This window comes from Rhincodon typus, chromosome 42 (assembly GCF_021869965.1).
Source record: "Rhincodon typus isolate 14 chromosome 42, sRhiTyp1.1, whole genome shotgun sequence".
Taxonomy (NCBI): Eukaryota; Metazoa; Chordata; class Chondrichthyes; order Orectolobiformes; family Rhincodontidae; genus Rhincodon; species Rhincodon typus.
Genome location: NC_063373.1, coordinates 7220956 through 7241342, shown reverse-complemented (window position 1 = coordinate 7241342; position 20387 = coordinate 7220956). Strand labels below are relative to the sequence as shown.

At 39.4% G+C, this 20387-nt stretch overlaps 1 gene segment (V, D, J or C); it reads right to left on the bottom strand.

Moving 5' to 3' along the window:
* The window catches only part of LOC109916361, a 28128-nt gene extending 19132 nt beyond the window's left edge, over positions 1 to 8996 (bottom strand). Inside the window, 3 exon segments of the C gene segment in view lie at positions 7103 to 7148; positions 8446 to 8747; positions 8882 to 8996. Coding sequence covers positions 7103 to 7148; positions 8446 to 8747; positions 8882 to 8924 — 391 coding nt within the window.
* Between the last annotated feature and the right edge of the window lie 11391 nt (positions 8997 to 20387).

Below are 20387 nucleotides of genomic sequence, written 5' to 3'. Positions count from 1 at the left end.
ATCTGTTTTAAATTTCCTCCTTATGGAACATTTTCATCTCATAAAGTTATCAGGAAACAAGTTTGAATAGGCCTTTCGAGAAGAAGGTGTCATTTGGGTTTCTATAAGATAGTAGAAACGTTTTTGACACCAGAGAGCAAAGACATTTTGGGGGCTTGCTCATGTGAATGAGGGAGCAAGACTGTTCCTTTATAAGTAGAAAATCTACTACACTAACAGATGTTGGAGTTTGATAGTACGCACAGATCAATTCCCAATCCTCGAACTGCGATTAAGTATCATTGTTTTCAGAGGATCACTGGGGACTATAAATGGACATTTCGTGACTGTAACAGAGCGATAATCTTATTCTCAAGTACTCTATCCTCATGGTTGCTCCATAGTTACTTTTCAAAATGGTTCTCGCCAAGCTGTTGTACAATGAGCACACAACTGTACTGTGAACATCGCTGCTTCTTAAGCAAAGTTCCTTGAAACAAATATATATCTCCAACGTAAAACGCATCACTTAATATCTTCCTTTATGTATCTGGATATTTTTAATTGCCTCGTATTCTCAATACACCCAAATGGGTTTCTTTCCATTCATTTTTTGGTTGACCTTCATAAATTTGAAATATTCTTACCAAGGAAAGATACCAGACTTCCTTGTCCCCAAAACGAAGCCTATTGTCACCTAAACAATCATCTGACCAGACTGTTCACAACCGTGGACTCACTCGTGACCTTGTGTTGAGCATCAGACTTCTTACTGTAGCTATCAGTAAGACCATTCCCTTATTGCTGCAATGTTTCTCCTCTCTCGGAAATGCCACAGATGAGATTCGACCATACCCTCCAAGTTCTTCAAAGGTACGCTCGACTATTCCGATACTCTCACTGAAATTCCACCTTCAAATTATTTAAATTAAAACTAATTCGAACTCTGCTGCCAAATCCTAAATTACACTACTGCTTGTTCACCCATCACTGCATTTACTCAAAGTCAAGCAATACGTTTTATTTAAATTTCTGATCCATTTTTTCAAATCTAGCCACAGCTACACTCTTACTTCTAAAACACCAAAGATAAACACGGTCCTGGTTTTCTGTAATCGTCCAATCCTGGCTTTATCACACGTGAAATTTTATCATGAAACAATACAGCAGCCTTATCAACCCCATTTCTGAATGTCGAACAACTGTGTCCTCTGGTCTTTTCACACATGGACACTGTTCCATGATCTCCTGCAAGCACACTTTTGACAGACTCTATGTCCTTTTTCTACCAAAGTAGGAAATCAACATGCTGCAATTCCTTCCATGGCAATGACTACTCATTTCAGTCTCTGTAGCACCATAGACCTGCACAACAACTGAGTACACTTGCAACTGAAGCTGTCGTGCATATGTTTATGTCCTCCCAAATCTGCAGTGTCGAAACAGCGGGTTCTGATACTTTGCGACAAGAATCACGGCTGCACTAATTTGAATTGATATTAACTCTATCCGCCCTGATATTCAGTACATGCCAAGTCCAAAAGTTTACAAAACTGCTGATGATCTTCACCACTCTCCTTCTTGCAGGATGACATGGATTGGATTGGTACAGGTAGTGTCGGAATGATAGAGAGCTTGGAAACCTGTACAAGTGTCACAGTTCATTTACAATGCAATTTGCATGACAGAAAGAAGTGCGACAGAGTCACATCAGACTGGAAACATAAATTCTGTTTCTCTCTTCGCAGTTACTGCTGAGCTTCTTCCGAATTTGCTGTTCTTATTTTATGAAAGAGAGAGGGGTGACCCCCATTTCAGGAAAACAGCATGTGAAATGGGTTTGAGTGAAGTTGAGAAATGATCAAGTCATTAAGATAATTGTGGGAATTGTGTTCAGGTAACACATCAGTAACTACACGCTGGAGGGAGCATAAAGGAAGACAGTATGAGAGTTTGTCAGAATATCGCGGCTATAATGATGGGAGATTTTATCGATATAATAGCTAGGAAAGTCAAATGTGCAACGGTAACTTTAGTGTGGAGTTCGTACAAAGGTTTGGAATAGTTTCTTCAAACTGCATGTCCTGGAACTCTGCTAAACTTGTAACGGTGAAACGTGATCTGATTAATTCATGATCTCGTATTGAAAATCCACCTACGTATCAGCGACACTAATACAATTGCATTTTGCGTTTAATTTGAGGAAGAGAGGATTAGCTCCAAAATTTGAAAAAAAAGGTATTATTGTGACATGAAAACAGAGCTGCTTGAAATAAATTGGAAAATTAGGCTCGAAGAGAAGTCAACAATGATACAATGGCAGACATTTAAGGAGACATTCCAGATCGCACAAAATAGATACATGCCAAAATTGTAAGGAGAAATCCAAGGGACGAACCTGCCATCTGTGGCTAAAGATAATATCGACATTAAACAAAACGGATTTGATTGCAGACAGACAGAAGACAAGTCAGAAAATTAAACAGAATTTGCAGGAATGAATCATTTGAAAATTAATAAGTAGTGAAACATCATAGTACGATAGGAAGCAAAGTAGAGATTAAAAACAGGGAGTGTGAGTTCTTACAGGTGTTTTGTAAGTAAATGATTTACAAAGTGAACATCGTTCATGCAAAGTATGAGTGTGGGGAATTCATGCTGTAAAACAAGAGAGATGGAAAGTTTATAGAACACTTATTTTGCATCAGTTTACACGAAAGAGATTAAAAGCAACATCCAAGAAGCAACAATGAATCGGCAAATGAAAGGAAGGGCAGAAACAGGAAAATCACAATCACCAGAGGAACAATATTGATTAAATATTTGCAGCAACGAGCCAACACCTGTCAGTTCTCTCATGGCATCATCCTAGTGTCTGAGCAAAAAATGCTATTGAAACAACTGATGTCTTGGTTTTACGTTTGTGTGACATCCTCGATTATGGAAAAGACCTTTAGATTGACAGAAAAAAAATTAAAACTTTCAATCAAAAATAGTGTGAGACAGTGAGCAAGAAATGATTGAGAATTTAGTTTAACAGCAGTAGTGGCAAAATGTTAGGATATACCATAAAATGTGTCACAGCAGGGCACTTAATAAGTTCAAGGGATTCAGTGTGAAAATAAAATGATTTTGTGAAAGGGAGATCATATTTGCCAAATCTACCAGACAAAGGGGAATCGGTGATTTCAGTTTGTTTAATATCTGAAGGCATTCGATAAAATGCTATGTCAACGTTGAAATTCCGGAAATGAAAGACCTGGGTGTAGGATACTGGAATGGACAAAAGATGAGCTGGGTAGTAGGAAACTGACAGTAAGTGTACAGGACTCATTTTAAGATTCGAGAATGATGTGCCAGAGGGACTGATGCAGAAATGTGAATGTTTGCAATTTATCACTTGGATGAGGATGTATAAATTCTGTTTGCCAAATTTGTTGAATCACAAAAATAGAAAGGACATTAAGTCAGTCATCAGTGGGCACAAGGGATTACAAAAATATGGTGATAGGCGTGGGTTGTGGGAAATTGAATAAAGAAAGACCATTTCGGAAGAAGAATAGAAAAAACGTATAATCAAAACAGTGACAAATTGTAGAATTCTGAGGTTCAGAGGAGGCCTGATGAATGTATTGCTTGAGATTACTACACACGGACATAAAGTAATTAAGAAAAATAAACCAATGATATCACTTATCACACGAGAAATTGAACACAAATGTACAGAAGTTATTTTCTTTTTTCAGAAAGACTAGGCACATCAGAGATACCTCCTGGAGGTTAGTGTGTGATATTTACAGGAGGATATAAGTGCGCTAGAGGCTGTTCAGAGAAAGGTCACTAGAGAAGTCCCTTGAATGAGTATGTTGTCTTATGAGGAATGGTATTGCAGCCCTCCTGCCTGAACTGCTACTTAAATGTTGCATTCACAATTGGATGTTGCACAATCAGGGCCATAACAAAATATAAATCTACTATAAATCAGATGCAGTCAGTGTACCATTTCCCAGTAAAGTGAAAGACACCTAAGGAAACACAGAGTAAATTATTCCTGTGGAGGACTAGGAGGTTATAACTGATTTCATTATATCACATGCCAGTTTGGAAAAAAAAATCTTGGTCTAATTTACCAATAACTACAATAAAACGTCGGAGATATTCTGAACTGTGCAACCAAATTTGTTCCATGTTTTATGTGGCAGAGTGCGTTGTGTCTCAAATTTTTCTAAACTGAAAATAAATGTTGGCCCAGTCAGCGACTTCCACATCTCATGGGTGTTTTTCTTTTTTTTAATCAACGTAAGAGATATATTTTAGACATGCAAGACTTATGACACAAACAGCATTCTCTCCATTGGAGAATAAAATGAAATTGCCATTAAAGAATGGAAAATTCAGAGAATAAGTGAAACATTACAGCGATAAATATTGTATGAGGACTCATTAAAATGATAGGGCTGTTTAAGTACTAACGGGGGTTGTAAAGAAATTCAAGCTCGAAACAGTGAAAACATAATGCTGGAAAGTAACTATCAATGCGTGTATTAAAGTAAGAATGCTGGGCAATTTCGAAAATTAAATACATATATAATGTCCCTGTGAATACAACTGACATAGATGGCAAAGCCATGGTTTTATTCGCTGTTTTCAGAGAGAGGAAACAGGCATTAAATTAACCTTAAAAAACACTATTGTCTATTTCAGGGAACGACATTTGACTCTCGGTTTTCATCAAGTCACCATTCCATGAAATGTCTAAACAACTATTAACTGAAATAATGAAACGCGCATGCACAAGAATGTTATCATATCAAATCGGAATGGTTTGGGATCGGTTTTAGCGTTGTTAAAGTTGAAGGGGAAGCATTTTTTTATGGGAGAGAATTTCATGAGTGAACAAACTGCATGAAGCATTGTACTGGAATCAAACGATTGTCTCACTGCACCCTATCCCTGTGTCCTTTGAGAAAGCTTCCGACCTGTAAGTGACCATTTTATCTTTGTGATAAAAATCCTGCACCTCCAAATTTCTTTTAGCCCAATCTGTATTTTAACGTTTCCTTTCAGAGACAGTGTTGTCAGACGAATACTGTCTCTGAAATACTAGGTACCAGATTATTTTCTCGGATGACAGGACTGATGTCTGAAAAGAGACCGAGTCATAAAGTCAGAGAGTCATGCAGCATGGAAACGGGTCCTTGAAGTCAACCAGTCCACGCTGACCATGTTCCCAACTAAACTAGTCCCACCTGCCTGTATTTCACCCATATGCATCCAAAACATTCCTATTCATAAACGTATAAAATGTCTTTTAAAAGTTGTGACTGTGCCCGCATTCATCACTTCCTCTGGCAGTTCATTCAACAGAGGAACCACTATCTGTGTAAAGAAATTGTCCCTCGTGTCCTTTTTAAATCTTTCTCCAATCAACTTAAAAGTATGTCCACTAGTTTTGAACTCATCTACCCGAGATGAAATGCTCTTGTCATTCCCCTTATTATTGCACCTCATGATTCTATAAGCATCAAAGATTACCCTTCAACCCCCTACCCTCCAGTTTAAACAGTCATAGTCTTTCTGGTCTATTTTTATACCTCAACCCTCCACTCCCAGCAACATCCTGGGAAATCTTTTCTGAACCCTCTCCGTTTAATGGTAGCCTTCCTATAACAGGACGACCAGATAGTACTCCAGAGGAGGCCTTGCCATCTGTACAACCTCAACATGATGTCTCAATTCCTATACTCAAAGGTCTGAACTTGAAGGCAAGCATGCTAAACGCCTACTTAACCATCCTGTCTACCAGTGATGGAAATTTCAAAGAATTATATACTTGACCTCTTCGGTCGCTCTGTTCTACAACATTACCCAGGGCCTTACCATTAATTGTATAAGTACTGTCTGGACCATATTCGCTACCAGAAAAAGTGGCTGAGGCCGAAACGTTGAATGTTTTAGATAAGAATTCAGATATAGCTCTTCGGGCTAAATTGATCAAACAGTCTGGGAGAAAACGGTTACAGATTATACAGTTGAATTGTCAGTTACGATCATATTGAATTGTGGAGCAGGCCCGAAGAACCAAACGCTCTTCTGCTATTCCTACTTCTATGTTTCCATGTATTATATGGAAGACTATTCCTCAGGGTTAATTTTATTTGCCACTTGCTGGACTGATCTAATCTTCCATAAAATTCACTGTATACTTTTCTTTATGGCAAAGTGGAAAGCAGTAGTTCAGATTTGATATTGGGTCATGTTTCAGCAATTTTGCTTTGCAGTAATTATAGCCCTTTGCAGCCAATTACAGACGCTGGTGATATTCGTCTACCAGAAAGTTTCCCAAGTTGAACAAGTCATCTCTGTATTGGTAAACATAATCCTATCAATGTATAAGTCAAAATCAATTTAAGCAGGCTTGTAAAAAAGAAAAAAAAAAGTTGCACTTGTAACTACAAAACACGACATTGCACAAAAATAAAATGAGCTTTTCATGGCTATTAAAGATACCAGGTAAACTAATTAAAATTACATCGTGTAAACACACTCGGTCCCACCTCATTCAAACAGTTATAATTATTTTCAGGGAATTTACCATCAAATCAACAATATTACAGTCGAAGGTCTTGTCAATTTTTAATTGCATGAGACATCCCCTCTGCATTTCATTCAGACACAATTCAAAATAGCGTTACTGCTAGCATAAAACATTTCTCAATTCAGACTTGCCTAAACTGTTCGAATGAAAAGCTCTGTGTATCTGTAAAACACTAGCACGCCAAAGTACAGGATAACTTCGTTGTCTGTTTCCTTTGTAGCAGCTGAACTCCATGATCTATTTAAATAAGCATCTTACGTCCTTCTTGCCAAGTAGAATATATGTTGAAATATTGGCTTGTTCCCAGCCTAATTATATATTTAACAATATACTCATGCTCCAACGAAATCTGAAAATGAGCTTGTAATTTAAGGCACATAAATTGGCAACACACCTAACCGAGCCCATGAAAAAACATTCTTCCAGTTATCACGTTATGCAGTTCAAACTGTTTTAATGAGAACTATGACTTTTTGTAATTTGTCAGCAAAACCATAACGGTTTGTAGAGAGGGAGGTCACTTACCAGGATTTACAGTCACGACAGTGCCACCTCCGTATACATAACAGCTGTCACAGTCAATCAGATCTCAATCAATGCTGCCCAAAAAGGTCAGTGAAGCAACCGTCATATTATCAACATTTAAAGACACGTCTTCTCCAGTGTCTCCCATATACATTCATAGCATTAACTAATCCTCATTTATGGACAGTTATAAATCCATTCACATTTTCCCTATCTCCAATGCGAGTGTGAGTAACATTGGAAAAGACAGCATGCTGAGTTTACATCCGAGGATGTGTAGAGAGTTCCAGAAAACGGCAAACTAGAATTGATGTTAAATTTCATGAAGCAGCAACCATCAGCAAGAAAGTTCATTATTGAAATCACGTTCAAGAAGTAAAACAGACAACTGTGGGAAAGGTTTATGCTGCGGCTTGTGTCACTGTGTCTACACCACAGCACATCATTTCACTCCAGCACAAGAAATCCATTGTTGCAAATATCGCCAAAAATCATCCAGATGTTCCAGGATATTGATTGACTGATGCAGAATGTATGATGCAAATCATTCCCTTTATATTGTGTTCCCAGTCAACGTTTATACTTTTGGGGCACTCGGCAAATGCTGGATAATTGTCAACATTGCAATGTGAATATGATTTTGGCATCCACATAATAATCAACTGAAGGAGTATGAATATCGTTCTACAGCTGCAGCCAGACTTTAACAGTTGCAAGGAGCATTTAAGCATGATGTGTTTCGGCATGGAGATAATAATTTGCATTAATAATGAACTCCAAGGCGTTGGGAGGTTTCAGTATTACGGGAATCAAAGATTCATTGCTGTGGTATTCACAGTAACACAGTCACACAGATCAGTACAAAAACGTCTCACTTTCATTCATACAACAGCCTGAAGTCGAGGTGCAAACCACAATCCAGATTCCTACAATTGTACATCTTTTTGTGGTTCTTTCAGAAAACTAACATTGACAACCCTCCAAGCTACAGAATAGCTGCTCATCCCGATAACCAATAAATCAAGGTATTTCTGATTCTGGTAACAATGTGTGCTGGTCGTTTGTGTATTACCAGAGTCATCTTCTCGATTGCTGTGTCCATAGCAGCTATATCACAGTGTTACATGCCAGTGCAAAAATAAATGGTCGTACATAACGGTAAATTAAACAGCAGTGCTGAACATCCAATTGCCTCTTGTCCAGATTTTTCTGCTGAATGTTGGTATCAATCTTTTATAACCTGCTTCCTGCTGTTACAGATCAGAATTGACGTAATCAAAGTCAATGTTCAGCGTTGAGAGAAAAAATAAGTCCGAATTACTTCATAGGAGATTTGACGGTATTCTGTAATGATGAAAGATCAAGCTCATTACTGTGCATGCTGTGCATCGATACGTGCCACTGTCTTCAACTGTTAGATCATTAATTCTCAAAGAAAAGGACTTTGATCCGCTGTTAACTGTTTCAACATATCGTCCACCTGTCGATATGCTGTCCTCGTTTGTTGACCCCAATTTTTTTCGATACCAGCCCGTGTTGCACAATCCACAGTTAGTATCTCTTAGGACACAGTTGATGGTCAGTGATTCGCCCGTCTCCTTTGTTATTGTTGTCGGTGTTTGGTCCACTCGAACAGTAAAGACATCTGGACAGAGAAAGGCATATTTAATACATGACATTTATCTGACAATAGAAGAGTTTTCAGAAAAGGACATTAAAATAACGTAAAAACAGATGCACAGTTTAAACAAATAAATATCTATATGAAACACCACTTACTTGGTAATAAGGCTAAAAGGACAGAAAGCAAGAAAATATTCATTGTTTCTGCACCGATAGAACTATAAACAGCAAACTCCAGATTTCAACACCGCTTGTTCTGTGTAACTGTGTGTACCGGAGCACTGACATTATAAACCCCGTGAGACTGGGTTTATTTGCATGGCACGGAGCGAGAAACCAATCACATTCATGATAGCTCAGGGTTGTGATGGGCTGAGTTTTGTGCCCTCTAAACGTAGTCACGTTATGGGGATCTGCATCGATTTAGAATGAACAGATCATTAGTATAATGGAGAAACCACTTCTATATAACTATGCCGCATTTCTTCATATCAGGCTTCATTGTATGTGCTTAATTTCTTTGTGTTTTAACTTGGTGATATTTTAATTTCATTTCTGGGAACATCTACCATGTTAAGACAGCGAACTCATGGACATGGTCACACCTAAAAGCTGATAAATTGGAGTAATTAGCACATGGAAATCACTATTAATTGTTGAAATTTTGCAGTTTTTAAATAAAAGGCAATGATAATGCTTTGAATTGGCAGAGGTTTGGTGCTTTGATGTGAAAGGATTTTTTTGACGATAGCTTTCAAGCTTGATACGACTCTAAAAAGAATCAAAAGAAAATCCAGTTCTTTTTCTTGTTGTTAAATCAATAAAAGTCAGTACAAATTATAAATCACAAGAGGTCCTGAAGACCAAATAACATATTTCAAGAGTTCAGTATTCGATTCCAGCCAAGAGTTTGAAGATTGTGATTTCAGAGCTTGCACCAGAGATTCACGAGAATGTCGACTTCTATGTACAAATCGCGATATGAGGAGCATATTAAATTTGAGCTGTTCTTTGTTCGAAGAACTGTCATTATTGGCTCACATAAAAGACTTGTTTGAAATTCTGAATAGGTGGGACCTCTTTGCAAAGAGAAGTTGAAGAATATGAAAATAGAAACCGTTTATACACGTGTAAATGTAAAATCTTTAGCAGAGGGGCAGAAGACAAGCCGTTGTAGACAGGGTCGTGAAGCTATGGAAACATTTCCCAGTGTTGTAGTTTCATGCTGTGATATTTCCTCAGAAGTGCTCCGATTAATACTCATGACATGACGTTTTAACTTACTTTTGGTCTACTGAGATGCTGCTAAGGCTGTTGAGCATTTCAAGGTTAATCTATTTGCCTTTTAATGCAAAATTTCGAGTATCATTGCATGTTCTGTTCTTGGTGATGATTTACTGAATTGTGTACAAGAATCATTTGATCAGCCTGTTTCCAGTTTAATGAACAAGAACACAATACTGTGTCTAGACCTGGGAGATGAAATTTTGTTGGTAAAACATTTTTAGATTGGGGAATATTTTGGGAACGTAAATTGTCATATCATCATTATGTAATCAGCTGTAGTCTTCTGAAAGTTGGTGGTCTAGTGGGCAATGTAGAAGATTATCTCAGAGTCTAGCGGCACCTTGATCATATGAGCTAATGGGTCAGGGAGTGATAAATGTGAGGTGATGAATTTTGGAAAGGCATATCAGGGCAGGACTTTAATGGTAGGGGCGTGGGGAGTGTTGTCGAACAAAAAGACCGAAGGGTCCAGATGCAGAGTTCCTTGAAAATGCAGTCACAGGTAGACAGAGTGGTGAAGAAGGTATTTGACACGACTGCCTCCATTGGTCAGTAAATTGAGTACAGGAGCTGGGGCGTCATGTTGCGGTTATACGGGACATTCATTAAGCCCCTTTTAAAATAACGTGTAAAATTCTGTTCACCCTTTTCTTAAGCTAGAGAGGGTGCAGATTAGATTTATAAAGATGTTGCTGGAACTGAAGGGTTTGAGAGAGGCTGAATAGGCTGGGCCTTATTTTTCTCCTGGACTATCGGAGGCTTGGTGGTGACCTTATATAGGTTTATAAAGTCATTAGGGGCATGGATAGTGAATAGCGCAGGTGTTTTCCCTCGGGTGGGTGAGTCCAAAACTAGAGGGCATTGGTTTAAGGTGAGAGGGGAAAGATTTAAAATAAAAGAGCTCAGGTGTAACTTCTTTACACAGAAGGTGGTGTGCGTATGGAACGAGCTGCCAGAAAAAGTGGTGGAGGCTGGTACAATTGCAAAATTAAAAACGCATCTGGTTGGATATATGAATGGGAAGGGTTTAGAGGGACATGGGCCAAATGCTGACAAATGGGGCTAGGTCAGATTGGGACGTCTGGTCGGTGCAGAGGAGTTTGACTAAAGGGTCTGTTTCCATGCTGAATGATTCTATGACTCTATGCCTCTGCCTAATTTAGTGAGCCATGTGAATACTCTGACTAAAGGAACAGATCGGTTGCTCGCAACTCTGTAATCAATAACACCTCCAGGTTACCAAGATCCTATCCTCCATCTGCAAGGCAAACTTCAAGAAGCATCAATTGACGGGACGAATGCATCTCCACCCACTCGAGGAGTTCGACACTATCCAAGACAAGTCTGAGCAATAATTGCATAACCTCCAATAACACTTACTCATTGTGGCAAATGCATTTTTTATCGACAAGATTCACTGCACTAACTCTCCAAGATTCGTTCGCCAGGGTCTTGAAAACATTTGACTTCTAATACCGAGAAGAACAAGAACAGCAGACACCTTGAACAAAACAACACTCAATAGCTTCACGTTTTCTCAATTTGAAAATTTGGTTCTGCCCGTTCACTGCCTGTTTCTGTACCTTCGACTTTTAAGGTCCCATCTTTACCATTTTATATTCCGATTTATAGTGTCATTTGAGGATATAGAGACGTAATTCTATAATCTTTGCTCCATATCATTCTTTTCCTGTCAATTAACGAAACACTTTTTTTCACATCTGATACAAATTCCAACTTCTGTTCAAAGACTCACTCCAACCTTGTGCATTCTGAATTATTGTAATAATCTTAGTTGTGGAACCTTGGTGAATCCTCTTGAAAGTTATTATAGGTAACTTCAATAGACATTCTGGTACATAACCACCTACTTCAAAAAGAAACTCGATGGTCTGACATGACGAGTCATGAACAGAGCTCTGCTGATGTTTGGCCTTCAGTCACTCAATCATAGAATCCCTACAATGTGGAAGCAGGTCATTTCATTCGGCACATAGAGTCCATACTGACTGTCTGAAGAGCATCCCACTGAGACCCACCGCCCCACTCCATCCCTGTAACCCTGCATTTCCCATAGCTAATCCACCTTGCCTGCACGTCCCTGGATACTCTGTAAATTCAGCATAGTCAATCGGCCTAACTTATACATCTTTGGACTGTGGGAGGAAACCAGAGCATCCAGAGGAAACCCACTTTGATACGTGTAAACTCCACAAAGACAGTCGCCTGAGGCTGGGTTTGAACCCGGGTCCCTGGCATCGTGAGATCGAGTGCTAACCACTGTACCATCCTGTGCCACCCTAGTGAGTCCAGTGGTTTCCAAATACTGACGATGTACTAACAGGCAAGTGGCTTCCTTGATTTCATTTCCCTGATCGATTTTTTATGATACAAAATGTTGACTGATTGATTAATTTTGTTGTCACGTGTACGGAAATACCGTGAAAATCTTTGTTTACGAGCGGTGCACATAGATTACAGCAAGCAAAGGATGTACTGATTGAAATGATTTCGAGGTATACAGGTTACATTGTTTGCTCCAGAGTACATTCAACAGTCTAATAATATAAGAACATAAAAACTAGGAGCAGGAGTAGGCCATCTGGCCCCTCGAGCCTGCCCCGCCATTTAATAAGATCATGGCTGATCTTTTTGAGACTCAGCTCCACTTACCCGCCCACTCACCATAACCCTTAATTCCTTTGCTGTTCAAAAATTTATCTAGCCTTGCCTGAACCACATTCAACGAGGTAGCTTCAACCGCTTCACTGGGCAGGGAATTCCACAGATTCACAACCCTTTGGGTGAAGAAGTTCCTCTGACCTCAGTCCTACATCTACTTCCCTTTATTTTGAGGCTATTCCCCCTCGTCCTAGTTTCACCTGACAGTGGGAACAACCGCCCTGCCTCCACCTTATCTATTCCCTTCATAATCTTATATGTTTCTATAAGATCTCCCATCATTCTTCTGAATTCCAACGAGTATAATCTCAGCCTACTCAGTCTGTCCTCATAATCCAACCCTCTAAACTCTGGAATCAACCGAGTGAATCTCCTCTGCACCCCCTTCAGTGCTAGTATATCTCTTCTCAAGTAAGGAGACCAAAACTGCACACAGTACTCCAGGTGTGGCCTCACTAGGACCCTATACAGCTGCAGCATAGCCTCCCTGTTTTTAAACTCCATCCCTCTAGCAATGACAGACAAAATTCCATTTGCCTTTTTAATTACCTGCTGAACCTGCAATCCTACTTTTAGCGATTCATGCACAAGGACACCCAAGTCCCTCTGCAGAGCAGCGTGCTGCAATGTTTTACCATTTAAAACATAGACCATTTTGTTGTTATTCCGACCAAAATGGATGACCTCACACTTATCAACATTGTACTCCATCTGCCAGACCTTTGCCCACTCACCTCGACTCTCTATGTCCCTCTGTAGACTTTCAGTGTCTTCTGCACACTTTGCTCTACCACTCATCTTAGTGTCATCTGCAAATTTTGACACACCACGCTTAGTCCCCAATTCCAAATCATCTATGTAAATTGAAACAGTTGCGGTCCCAACACTGATCTCTGAGGCACACCACTAGCCACTGACCACCAAACATAAAAACATCCATTTACCCTTAGTCTTTGCTTTCTACTCGTCAACCAATTCTCTATCCATGTCAATACATTACCTGTAATACTGTGCAACTTTATCTTATGTAGCAGCCTTTGGTGTGAGACCTTGTCAAATGCCTTCTGGAAATCCAGATACACTGCATCCACAGGTTTCCCATTGTCCACCATGCAAGTAATGTCTTCAAACAATTCCACCACATTAGTTAAACATGACCTCCCCTTCGTGAACCCATGCTGGGTGTTCCCAATGGGAGAATTTGTACCCAGATGTCTTGCTATTTCTTCCTAATGGCCGGAAAGAAGCTGCTCCTGAACCTGCTTCCGCGTGTGTTCAAGCTTCTGTGTCTTCTGCTAAACGGAAGAGGTTGTAGGAGGTCATTATCAGGGTGCGATGGGTCTTTGATGATATTGGCCACCTTTCTGTGGCAGCGAACCATGTGCATAGAGTCCATGAATGGAAGGTTGGTTTCCATGATGGTCTGGGCTGTGCACACCACCTTCTGCGGTTTCTTACGGTCTTGGTCAGAGCAGTTGCTAAACCAGGCCATTATGCACCTGGACAGTATGATTTCAATGGTGCATCTGTAGAGTTTGTGAGGGATCAAATTTCCTGAGCCGCCTGTGGAAGAAGAGGCGTTGTTTTGCCTTCTTGACTGTCACACTTACATGGGAAGTCCAGGACATGTTGTCGGTTATCGTCACCAAGAGGAACTTGATGCTCTTCACTCTCCCAACCTCAGCTCTTTTGATGTAGATGGGGGCGTGTTTCCCTCCTTTCTTTCTGAAGTCAACGATCAGTTCTTTAGTCTTGCCAATGGTGAGAGATAAATTGTTTTCACAGCATCACGTCACCAAGCCCTCTATCTCTCTTCTGTATTTGAACTCATATGGAATGACGTCAATAATTTGATGAATCAGTTGAGATCATAAAGAGATTCTTAACTACTAACTTTAAGGCACTGGAGTAGAAAACATTCAGATTAAGAGAATTATAACCTTTGAAACATATTATTTTTCCAACAACAATTATATTTTGCTGGTGTTAATCTGAAAATGTTAGTTATTGTCTGTCACTGCAGTGTCCTTCTCATGTTCTTGTGTACATAATACAAAAGTATTTATTGAACAAGTGTGTCATTATCTTCCGACCGTGATTCACTCAGATTTTAGCTGACAATTTGTTTGCGTTTTTTTTTACAGAACTGCAAAGAATATAAGGCATAGAAAACATCAAACAGCCTTTTGTCCCAAGGTTTCAGTGTGTTATGTGTAGCCCATTCGAGACTTATTCCATCGAATAATACTAATAATTAGCCTACGTTCCCATCTGACTTGCATCTCCGCCCAACGTCTCTATCAACACACTTATAGATTTATTTTCAACTACTGTCAGCTGTCTCCAATATCGCATTCTACCATTCTCAGTTTGCAGTCGATTGTGATTTGGGATCTGTCCTTCCGCTTAAAGATAGGAGCAAAATCCTGTGGTGGAACATTGGAAACAGAGCAGAGTGAAATGAAGTGATGCAGGAAATCTTGATGCTGTTTGGTTGAAATTGAGTGAAATGTAATTTATTCCTGATCATATTCCATTCATGCGCTCACGTGAACAAGGACCAAGTGTAGGCCAGTCGGCCTTTTCTAGCCCTGATACACAATTCAACAAAATAATGGCTGATCTGATTTTTGCCTAAACTCTACATTCCTGCATGCCCCAATAATCTTTCATCCCCTTGGAAACAAGAATCCACGAGCCTTTTCCGTACAAATGCTCAAAAATTCTGCATCCGCTGACCTTGTGGAAGAGAAGTCAAACGACACACAAATATCTCAGTGATTATTCGCCCACACCCCATCTCTGTCTTAAAATCTTTGACCCTTTTTTCTAGATTCTCCCACGAGAGGAAACATCCTTTCAACCTTCGCCCAGTCAAGTCCCTTCAGTACTTTATATGTTTCAATTAAGTCACCTGTCATTCTCCTTAACACCAGAGGATACAGACGGAGCCTGTCTATTGTCTATTCAAAAGGCAGTCTGCTCAATAATCTCTTCCTTCATATTAACATCCTCTATAACTACAGTGACCAGTACTGTATTTTGCATATTAGATGTGTTCTTACCAATGTCCTGTATTACTGAAACATTATCTCTCTACTCTTGCATTCAATCTCCGTCACTATAAAAGATAACATTCCTTTAACTTTCCTGATTACTGCCTGTATCTGGCTACCAACTTTCCGCAGGTCATACACTACGACACCAAGATCTATCTGCATGTCAGAACTCTGTAACTTTTCACCACTCAGATAATATGCTTTAATATCCATAAATGCATCTTAAACATTATCCTGAAAAGTAATGGCTCACGGCATGGTATTAGCTCATTATTTGCAGAGGAGCTCCTCAGTGATCATTGTTCCCCTTTATTCATTCATGGGATGAGGGCATCGCTGACCAGACAGCATTTATTGCCCATCCCGAATTGCCCAGAGGGCAATTCAGAGTCAATCACATTGCTATTGGTCTGGAGCCATCTGTAGGCCAGACCAAGGAAGGATGGCAGTTTTCTTTCTGAAAGGGCATTGGTGAACCAGATCGTTTTTTTTTTCAACAATGGGCATTTGATTTTTAATTCCAGATATTTTATTCAATTCATATTACACCATCTGCCGTTGCAGGATTAGACCACGGATCCTCAGAATATTATCTGGGCCTCTGGATTAATAGTCCAGCGATAATAACTGCAGAGCATTGCTTCCCAGGTCCAGAAACCAGCATTCAATTGAATTTGGTCTGATCTGTTCTTTCCAATTTTTCAGGAAATGATTCTGGAATGATTCAAGAAATTTAGAGCCATGATAACTGTATCCTTTCATGTTGCTTCATGGGCAAGTGTTTGACCAATCGTAATCTTTTTGTGACATTGGCAGTTTAGCTCATTTAACGGGGCATTTGAATGAACATTCACAGGACATTTGGCTTTTACATGATGCATTAAGCCTGGTAACTCAATGCCTGAGTAAAGAGACAAAAAATATTCAATGAAATGTTTTATACATTAACAGGTAGAACTGTGTGAGACTGAATAAACTGATTCTGTACTCTTCAGATTTTTGAATAATGAGAGGTGTTCGAATTGAAGTGAATAGAATTTTTAGAGATTTCGGTAGTGTACATATTTAGAGCATTTTACCTGTCTAAAATGTCTTAAAACGGCTTCATTTCCTCATTTTGAGATGTCAATCAGTTCCATCTGTGCTGCGAGGAAATATTTAGCGAACAGGAGTGATTAATCATTGCAATTCGATACTCAGAGAGCTCAATATCATCAACTGAATATGTCCAATACTGAAACTGATTGTTGTTGGGGCACTAAAGGAATCAAGAATAGTGCAAGAATTCGTCCATTTTCCCGGATCTGCAGAGGAATGCATCTTATACATTCAATGACATGGCATGCCAGTACACTAAGATTGTTTTAGATTTATGAACTAATTAATACTCTGTTAAATTTATCACAACTGCAGTTGAATCAACCAAATGATGAGACTTGATGTCACATCTATTCCAACAGTTATGAAATCAAAAAGCTAGTCAAAAGAGACAGACTCAGTGTCTTCATATCTGATCAAAAACATTGTGTTTTTTTCGCATCTGATCACAAACCAAAAGAATTTTCGGGAAATAATGTCCCTTGATTGAAGAAGTCTATCATACGTATAGTCGCAACAGGCAGCTACATAATCGGGTCTAATGGTATATTTCATAAACCTTTGCAGCATTCTTCATAAAACTTTGCAGCACTTTCACGCTGTTTTAATCGTGCAGGCTCTCTATCCCTGTGGTTCAGCCCGTTGCACTCCACTGTACTCTTCAAATCTCCCTGCAAATATTGCCTCTTCTGATGATTATCAATTCTGCATTGAAAGCCATGAATAGTTCTGCTTCCATGAAACTCTCAGACCATGCTTGCCAGGGTCTAATCATTCTCATTTTTCTCCTGAAGCCATTAATTATTATTTTCACAATAACCTTTAATTATACCCTGTGATTCTTAGCCCTTCAGTAAAGGGAACAGTTTTTCCTTGTCTACTCTATCCAACCCTCGGTAATGTGAGAAGACAGGCAATGAATCCTTAACTTGCTTAAGCAGAATTGCGCAACCACTTCAATCTATCTTCTTCAGCTGATTTGCTTATCCCAAGAACAATTTTCCTGACACATTTCCCATCTGAGTCATCCGTAGAAGCTGGAAAGTGGGAGTTAACTGAAAGTATTAATATTAAGAATCTAGTACCATTGAAAAGTCCATTGCAGGGTTTAACAAGTGAGTGGGACTGCCCAGGAATGGGCATCCGATTTCAGCTTGTTACAGGTGTTCTTCAAAGAGAAAAGAAATGGACGTTAGTCCAAGTTCAGATAAAATGAAGTATAATATTTTTTTTAAATGGAAATCTAATTTGACAACTTGTCTGTTACAGGATAAATTAAGTGATATCTTCATTTGAATAAGAAAACACGAACATGATGTGTAGTTAATCGAATAACATTGAAAGAAAAGTGCAGGAAACACGAATGTGTTCGTGCTCCATCGCCACTGGAAATCCTGGAATAGTTTGTTCTTGAGTACAATTGCGCCCTTGTCAGATGAACACGCTTTTTCTCCAGCAGAAATTGGAAAATTTGGTACAAGTAATTGTACGATTTGAAGAAATCCATCTATTTTCTTGCAAAGGTGTGTTGATCTAGTGTATGATTCCCCAGCGTGACCTCTCCAAAGTCATTCTATACCCGTAGGTGCTGAAGGTGTAACATAGAATATGGTAGAGAATAAAAGCTTGTTTAAGAATGAGATTAATGGCAATTTATTATTGTTCAGTCTCTTGCGACTGATCAGTTAATTCAAAAGCAGGGAGTAGTACAAGGAAGGATCAGGGTAATCACCTTTCCTTCAAATAACTCGTGCAAGAGAGAACATCAGAAAAATCTTGGTTCGTTGATCCTTGTAACAGGTAGTGTATTAGTGAAATTGAAATGTCTGAATCCTGGCTCCAGATCCACTATAAGTACTGCGAAATATGACAGAGGCACAGAGCAGGTTTTATAATTAAAGGTTGTCTAATCATTAGATTTACTTCTGAGGAGGATGTGTAAACACGATTATGCGACTCTTGGGATCGACCAGTTAAATGAATAGAATTCTCTTGCTTATGTTTCAAATCCACCTCATTGGCTTCAGGTTGCTGTCACTAATAACAACGCCAATAATATCTGGAGCAGAAAATAAATCAGGAAACACATAAGGGATGTAAGGAAGGCACAATTACAATAATCTTGGGGGAGTTCAATATGCAGTCAAACTGGGAAAATCGGGTTGGTAGCGAATCCCAAGGAAAGGAATTCATGCAATGTCTAGGAGGGGTTTCTTTTTGGTGCAGCTTGTGGTAGAGCCCACCAGAGTACAGGAAATTCTGGATTTGGTGATATCCGTTGGGGAGTACTTGACTGGAAGCTCAAATAAAGGAACCCCTCGAGGTAAATAACTAGAATAGGATGTAATTCAGCCTACAGTTTGAGAGGGAGAAGCTTGAATCAGACGTCTTGGCGTTATAATTGATATGCGAGATATTAAGATATGACGGAGGAACTGTCCAGACTGTACTGGAAGGGAACAATAGCATGAAGATACTAGAGAAACAATGGCAGGAGCTTCTGAGATAATTCAGGAGGTACGGCAGAAATTCATCCCAAGGAAGAAGAAACATACTCTGGGGAGGACGAGGTAATCATGGCTGACAAGGGTAATCAGAGTCAGCAGAAAAGAAGAAGATAAAGCTTACAATAAATGAAGTGTGTGGGAAATGAGAGGATTAGGAAATCTCTAAAAGCAGCAGTGGATAGCTAACAAAAAGGGGAAGAAAATGAAATGTGATAATCTAGCTTGTAATGCAAAAGAAGATGACAAGAGATATTTTTAGATATATAAAAGGTAACAGAGAGGCAAGAATGGACATTTGACCACTGGGAAACGAGGCTGGAGAAGCAGTAATTAGGACGAAAAGAAATGCACAGGAACTGAATAGGTGCTTTGCATCAGTCCTCACAGTGGAAGACTCCAGTAATATATCGAAACTTCAAGAGAGTCAAAGAACAAGGGTGCGTGTAGAGTCCATCACTGAGGAGAAGGTGCTGGTGAAGCTGGTTGGATAAATCACCCATACCAGATGCGCCAAACTCCAAAGTTCTGAAGGAGACAGCTGAGGAGATCATGGAGACATTGGTGATGATCTTTCAGGAATAAGTGGAGTCTGGGAGGGTAGCAGAGGGCTAGAAATTGTCTAATGTAACACACCTGTTTAAGAAGGGAGGGAGTCAGAAAACAGAAAATTGTAGGCCAGTAAGTTTGACCTCGGTCTTTGGTAACATTTTAGAGTCAATTATTCAAGGTGAGATTGCAGAGTACTTGTATGTGTTTGGTAAAATAGGGTTGGGTCAGCACGGCTTCATCATTGGCAAGTCATGCCTCACAAATCTGTTAGAATTCTTTGATGAGGTAACCAGCAAGTTAGACAAAGGATAACTAGTGGACGTGATCTATTTGGATTTCCAGAAGGCTTTTGACAAGAATAGGAGGCTGCTAAATACGATAAGAGCCTTGATAGTTGGGGCAACATACTAGCATAAATAGAGGGTTGGCTAACAGCAGAAGGCAAAGAGTGGGGATAAAGATATCTATTTCAGGATGATA